The sequence below is a fragment of the Branchiostoma belcheri genome, unplaced genomic scaffold, assembly GCF_001625305.1.
Source record: "Branchiostoma belcheri isolate BF01 breed outbred unplaced genomic scaffold, Haploidv18h27 scaffold23, whole genome shotgun sequence".
Taxonomy (NCBI): Eukaryota; Metazoa; Chordata; class Leptocardii; order Amphioxiformes; family Branchiostomatidae; genus Branchiostoma; species Branchiostoma belcheri.
The window spans coordinates 561,134-568,792 of record NW_017803824.1 but is presented as its reverse complement, the minus strand read 5'-3'; the positions used below and the strand labels follow the sequence as shown (position 1 = coordinate 568,792).

Below are 7,659 nucleotides of genomic sequence, written 5' to 3'. Positions count from 1 at the left end.
AACTTCTTTACTCATAGTAAAATAACGCTTTTAAACAAACAATTTTCTACTCCAACAATAAGTCCGCTAGCAAATAAAAAGTATTGCTTCGGATGAACGAGTTTAAGCAATTTTGCAGGTGGTAAATTACATCAAATTGTAGGCAAAAATTCTCGGTCTTCATGAGACAAGTTCACTGTACATTAGAGCGGCAAGCCCCAAACACATGGCGACGTTTCCCCACACAAAAGGCTGGCGAACAATGGAGGCGCACAGTCGGGAGATAAAAATGTCTTCCCTGCAGCTAATGTGTATGATAGTAATCTCGACTCCCGTCTGAACCAAACAAAGGGGAGAGCAGATCCGTTGAGCTGGCACCGCATTCACTCTCAGAGGTCAAGGCACGAAAAACGACCAGAGTAACGAATCATAGCCTCCATAGCACGCCAAAAACTGGGGGTCTTCAGGATCTTTTATGTGCTATTTTCTGATTGCATATAGACAACATAGCCGGTCTGGTTTACCCCCGTTTTAGAACTGGGCTAATCAGAAAACAGCCGAAGCCCACCAAACCCCCAGTTCTATAAGCCTGCTCCGGAGACTAAACGAATCATAACATTATGTTTTCGTGCCGCTTTTTCTCTCACACAACAAAGTCGTTTTCGCGCCTTTTTCTCTGACACACAACCACTTCTAGCTGTTGTCTATGCCTTGTAGTAGTTTGTCTGTGTACATTCAAAGGGTTATGTACTAGTTACTTTGAGAGAAGGACCACAAAAGACACACTTGAACGAAATCAGAATGAAACATCTCAGCGTGTATTTTTGGTGTGACAGTTAAAAAGCCGCAGGATAAAAATGGCAGACGTGACCAGGAGATGTAGCGATACAAAAGCTCGGTTTGTGTAACTACATAACAAGTGTATGACGAGTTTTATGTTTCGCAGGTTCTGTTAAACCTTTACAAAAGCGTTGGAGAGAATCCGCACTAAGCTCAACTTAATGCCAAGCAGTTTAAATCTGCGAGAAAAACAGTTTCTAACTAATAACTATAAAAGTATGAAACTAACTATAACATCGCATTTTTGTGAAGCAAAAGTAAGCATTTCACAATCGTCGTTCTTCAAATAAATACTATAAATCTGTACATATATTTTGTAAACACTTAATAGTAACTATAATTTTTTTACTAAATGCCTATATTTTTTACACAAAGAAAAGTACAAAAATAGGACTTTTATGAATCGTTCCACAGTTCCGAATGGCATATAAAGTTGGTCACTGAATATACACTGCTAAATAATCTTGGAAATGAATGCAGTATGGTGTTTGTAGACTCATACCAAAAACAAGGCTAGCCCGAACAAGCATCGAAGGAATCTTCACAAAACGGCATTTGATTCCAGTATAATCTCTCTTTCTTTCAGTCTTCAGCGGTATATAGATATCTCTATACATGTTTCAGTTTGTGTCCTGCAAAAAGCGTCGTTTCCCCACGCCCGTCTAGTTCCACAGAAAGGCTTTTAGCGTTTTCGACGTTTGGGAAGGAGAGGACATGAGTTCGTAGTGTTTTTATCTTGGGGAAACTCTTACTGGCTACACGCTACGGAAACGTTTCTTACCCACCACGGAAGAGAGTCTTTCAGTGCCGACCGACTGTGGGGTCTGTCCTCTCTACATATCCGTTAGCTCGTTCTCTCCTTTCTCTCTGGAGTTACTTACAACATTTCCTCTCCGTGTGTGGTTTGCCGTAGAAGCTTCTTGAAGGCGCGTATCCTCCTTCTTGTGCTCAAGGCCAGCTTGGTTTCTTTAAGATGCGAAGCACAGTTCTTGTAGTTCCCAAAGTAGACGTAGCAGGTTTTGGTGATATTGTACAAGTTCGTTTCTCAAGGCTTGAGTTCCAACGCCCAAACGTGCTGCGGCCAGCCCGTTCTTCCCTTCGACTTCTTCTCGCTCTTGATACTAGATTGTAAGATGGAGCCCTGCAGAGGAAGGAAAAGAAAGCGTTAATCTTTAGTACGATGCGTAAATGAAGGTTAGACATACAGGTAATGAGATACCAACATTAACGTTACACAAGCAACTGGATAGATCTTCAAAACGGCCAGACGTTTCAGGTAGCATCATCTACGCACTAGTCACTGACGAAAAGTAGTGGATGTTACTTGAAACGTCTGACAGTTTTCAAAATCTATCCAACGAAGGTTAGACATCCAGGTAATGAGATACAAAAGTAACAGTTGCTCAAACAACTATATATATATATATATATATATAGGTAGCATCCACTACTCCAGTCACTGACGAAAGGTACTAGATGCTGCATGAAACGTCTGACCGTTTTCAAATCTATCCAGCTGCTTGAGTAACGTAACTGTTACTTTAGTGTCTTCGGTACAATGTATTGAAGGGAAGTAGTACGTGAGCTAATTTGCGTGGCTGTGGCCCAAACCACAAAGGTGAGGCAATAATGACTTCAGAAGAGACACCGACGTCTCTGAGAAATTGATGAAAGCATCGCTGATGACTAACATTTTTGTCTCATGGCTTCCTTTTTGCTACCTCTTATTATTCTCAGAAAGAATGTACTATCGCTTATAAGCATAACAAGCTATGTATGAAAGTATCTACGTTTCCTGAATGTATGTTGTATGTATAGAAACAATGAGTGGTGTTTTACTCCAAAGCGTTTTTAACTTTATTCTTTATCATACAAATGACAATAATGCAGTTTTGTATTGGTTCGTAGTAGCCAGTAGCTTTTTCTCCTTGATGAAAGAATTGCAAAAAAGGGGTTTAGGTCAAGAAGATATTAAACATGGCTGCACTAAAGCATATTTTGTCTATCTGAGTTCCACATCTCGAGCATTGGCTGTACGGGATTAGCGAACAATTCTGGTCCTTTCTTTGCAATTTCACGGTATTTGGGCGATCCTTCTTTTACTATAAAAGACTTGGGAATGGCTTACATGTCTTCAAAGTAAGTAGCAATATGTGTGTGAAGAGAGAGAGAGAGAGAGAGAGAGAGAGAGAGAGAGAGAGAGAGAGAGAGAGAGGAGAGACAGACAGACAGAGAAAGAGATCGTAGAACTAGAAGCTTTGGATTGGGCAAAAACTGAGCGAAACGGTTGGGCTGCGAATTACCTCTTTTGTGTAGTATCTACAGACACAAGCTTGAACATCACAGAATCCTCTCCAAGGGAATCAAACTTTAAACAGTAATATCATAATCCTAACAAATTTAGACAAGCGTGAACAGTATGTATGTAATGTCATTGTTACACTGCACGTCTTTGTCTGTTGAATGGTCCAGGGCACATGTGTGGTCAATTTTGTCACCTACGTGTCTTCATATCTTTCTCGGGTATATGTATAAAATACACTGCGTAGGTTCAGTTGTATGTTGAGGCGAATTTTGTGTAATTTTACACTTATACATAACACACGTATACCTGACAAAGGTTGGTTACCTAATATTTCTGGGGACATGCTTGTGGTCAATTTTGTCAGCTACGTGTCTTCATATCTTTTCTCGGATATATGTGTCAAAGATACTGCGTAGGTTCAGTTGTACGTTGAAGCGAATTTTGTGTAAGTTTACATTTGTAAAACATACATATAACTAACAATGGTTGGTTACCTCATATTTCTGGGGACATGCATGTGGTCAATTTTGTCACATACACGTCTCAATATCTTTCTCAATATATAATATGTGTCAAAGACAGTGCGTAGCTTTTCTACAAGTTGAACGGAATTTTGTGTAAGTTTTTATTAGTCTAGTGAAACACAGTATCTAACCAACAACAACAACCGTTTGTTGCACCAACAGACGTCTTTCTGTGAAATGACTGATGATATCAGACACAGCGGGACAACAACAAACCCCACACGCAAAAGATAAACAACAAAAATAATAACCCCTCCCGAATCGTGTGTGGCTTCTCGTCAGTGGCCCTTTGGGGGGCGGAGAAGTTGTCCTAACCGACGCCCCACCCCGACCCCAACGTCCCCTAATATTTCTACAACTAGGAGCGCCACCATTTTATATTACAACACACCCCTGGTCTTACTACCAAGGACCTTGCATACCCCTACCGCGTGCCAAAGTAAAAAGAAAGACAGAATCTACAGTGGGAAAAAGACGTACTGAAATCGCAACAATAACTCAAACGTGAGTGTTCTTAAATAAGGCGCTATCTTCAGTCAATCTATCTGTAAAGAATTAAGCACTCGTGATTAGCGGCGTCGCTGCTATCAGTGGGTCTCCATTGAAAGATGGCTGACAAAGTCGACCATATGTTCCCTCTCTAGTTTATACGCTGTATGATATTACAGACCCACTCTCCCCGTGGATTCCGACTATCTAGCGTATAATCCCGCACACTAAGAACCAATTAGTACAGTTTCTGTAATCTGGAAACGCAGGAAAATTAATTTTTAGAAAGGACTTTTGCTCTTTACATGACAATATCCTCCTGGACCTAAAACTGTATGTGAGCGCTCTTATCGTGACTTGACTCTTTTTGTCCACGTAGCTCAATTTCACCAGATGAACGTTTCAACTCACACACTGGTATATTCTTCCTTTCTTCGCAACAAGCACAAAAAATACGTTTAATATCATCAAAACATAGACCACCATAACGCAAGCTACAATTGTTTATAGATCATAACATAACCTTATGAAATTGTGTCGTTTTATGACAGGGTATTTGTATCATTTTGTACAGAATCTCAATCGTTTTCAAAAAGGTGGTTTCAAATATTATTTTTAAAAGGGGTGTACCTTATCTCTGTAAGCTTTCAAGTACATCTGATGGTTATTTCCGCCTTTTGTGTTTTTCTAGAATGCTTGATGAAGATACAACAATCGCTCTTTCAGCCTTTCATGACCAGATATATCTCTATTATAGAACTCTCATTCAACAAACAGGCTTTTAAACATTACACACACATGATTTCCTGGTGCTAAAGGTTTGACTATCTTTTGTTTGGGGCGGAGGGACATTTTTGTGGCTTCTTGTGCAATTTGCCGAGCAGCCATTAGAAGATGCCATGCGGGTTAGAACATACACCCACCACAAGCGCACACCCAAGCAGGCTCCGAAACCGTTCACGCACCAGACACGCACCGGGTGTTTTTCCACGAACAGACAGTTGTTTATGCCCCCAAATCCTCGCCATAAATGAGTGTAAACCCGACGTTTTATTAAATGTGGAAGTTGTAAAGCATTTGTGCGTGTTTATTGGGAAAATACGACCCTTTCCGCCGTGGGGTATGAGTCACCTTCAGTAGGAGTGACGACACACGCACGCAGTCCGCCATGCTGTGTGTGTTTACATTTTTCACCGGCCAACCCACAAGTCCACTCTACAACCCGACATCAGGTACTACAAGAACTACCCAACATGATTTCTATGGGATATCCTTTATAGAAGGATACCTGAAACTTGCATGTTTTCTATTCACAATACTTGAATGTTTTGTGTAAAGGATACACAGAAAATTTCAGGCTTGTGTCATGAAAATAGTGTGTCAGTTTCAGTGGAGTAGGAAGGTGTCTATATATCTTTTATGGAAGTAGAAGGAGGTAGAAATTTGTACAAATAAAATTAAAAAGGAGCTTGGAAACTTACCATGTCTTCTCGTCTGCTGTCGTCCCGTGAGTCCATCTTTTTCAGGTCGGCCTGGAAGCCCGAAGCGTCCCCGGTGCCCGTCCCTTGACCCTCGGGCTTGTTTAGTACGTCCATGAGGTAGGCTATGTAAGACGTCGCTAGCCTCAGTGTCTTGATCTTAGACAGTTTCGTGTCGGCTGGGACGTTGGGGATCCGATCTCTGAGTTCCGCGAACGCCGAGTTGATGCTCTGCGTTCTCCTCCTCTCCTTCTTGTTGGCGGAGCCCCTGGGCCGCTTGAGCGGCGCGCCGTGGTGGTGGACCCCGTTGAGGTGGTGCCCGTGGTGGTGGTGATGGTGGAAGCCGTTCGGCGGGGGAAACGTCTCGTGGCCCCGATGGTGGCGGGTGGGATAGTCCGGCGGGCTGACGGACGGGCTCGACATCGGGCTGTAGCCGTTGACGGAGTACTGGTCGGGCGACATCGGGGAGAGCTCGGTGGCCTGCGCGGCGAAGGCCCAGCCCGTGTAGGTGTAGGGGGAGTCCTCTGGGCGGCAGGGGCCGGGCGGGAAGGCCGGGTAGGGCTCGCCGTGGTGGTGGTGCGAGGCCGTCACGGGATGAATCGCGTAACCTCCGACCAGACTCATCGCGACTTATCCTAGCACTAAACCAGCGCACAGCGTACTTAAAATCCTTCCTTTTCTATATCACAAGACTAAAATATCAGCAACGTCCAAGCATCAGCTGGCAGCAGGAGGAAGTCGTTTGCGGCGACGGGACTCGCGGATGAAGAGGAGATGTCAGCAGCGCACGTCCGTCCTGACTCCAGGCTAAGCCTCCCTACTGGTACTGGTGCATGGGACGTCAGGTACGGACTGATTCAGCAACCAACAGGATTCCCCTAGCGGCGGCGAACGGAACTGCAGCGTTAGAACTTGTCTATATGATCACCATGTACAGATACAACGACTGAAGAACATCGGAATGGTTGGTTGGTCAGAACGTGCGGTGGTCAGATCAGATACTAGAGGACAACAGGAGGTCCTCTCTCTTAGCCTCTCTCGACCCCGACTGAGCTGTGACGGCTCGCTGACGTGTTTTATAGGCGGGAGGGAGGGAGGGTTGGTTGGTTGTGCGGAGGGGCAGGGCCGGGTCACGCCGCGGTGTGTGAGTGACGACCCGCGATGACGCCGTCTCCTGCCGCCCTCCACAGTCGCCAGTCTACAGCTACAGCCCTGCACACTCACGCGAAAGAACCCGGATGCAGCCGGGCCGCTGCGGCTGGGAACTGCGATGGAGGGTCCGTCGCAAAAGTTTCGTGTCATGTCAAGCCAAACTTTTATTTTTAAGTTTTCAAAATTTTCCTTTCCTAGAACTATCGCAGAGTGGAACTCGCTGTAGTCACCAAGTACAGTAGGGGCATTGTCATTAGATAGCTTTGAACAGTGTTTAGAGTTAGATGTTCAAGGGTAAGGTGTAACAAGTCGTTCGGTGTGATGTAGCCAGCTGCCGCCGTGCCGCGTGCCTGCGAAGCTATACAGATACAGATACAGACAGACTTGTATTACTCTCCAAGCTGAGGTTTAGGTTTCGACTTTTTTTTGGTGTGTTTTATGCGTTTTTATCGGGCTCTCTTTTTTGTACTGGTAACTTTTTTTTTACTCCAGCCTTGGGTGAGAAATGGTAACTGCCTGGCAAACCGCCAATTTGATACTGTCTTTGCAGCCACCGAAAGATCTGCTTTGAGATTATAAACTTATGGCAAGTTCTTAGGCAGTACTACATATCAAGACTCATATTTACGTCATTGACTCTAACAATGCTAAGGAGTTCTACATATCTTAATAAGACTTAAATACTGCGCTGTTTTATATTAGAGATACAAAACATACATGTAATTTGTAATCCCTGTAATCTGTCGCACATCTGCAGAACAAACTGGCGGCGAAGGTTTCCTTTAATTTTGTTCTTAACCTCTTTGAGAAGCCGTCGCGGTTTTTTACCTGCCTTTAATAACGATTACGAGAAGCTAATAGTGATTGCTTTTAATTACTAATTTCAATACTA

The 7,659-nt window shown here is 43.7% G+C and overlaps 1 protein-coding gene across 1 annotated transcript; it reads right to left on the bottom strand.

Annotated features, from left to right (window-relative positions):
• Positions 1–769: 769 nt before the first annotated feature.
• LOC109470736 (heart- and neural crest derivatives-expressed protein 2-like) lies at positions 770–6,828 on the bottom strand. Its single transcript, XM_019769800.1, has 2 exons — positions 5,619–6,828; positions 770–1,960 (listed from the first exon to the last, which is right to left on the bottom strand). The coding sequence occupies exons 1-2, from the start codon at positions 6,237–6,239 to the stop codon at positions 1,865–1,867; spliced, it is 717 nt and encodes a 238-aa protein (XP_019625359.1). The 5' UTR covers positions 6,240–6,828; the 3' UTR covers positions 770–1,864.
• Between the last annotated feature and the right edge of the window lie 831 nt (positions 6,829–7,659).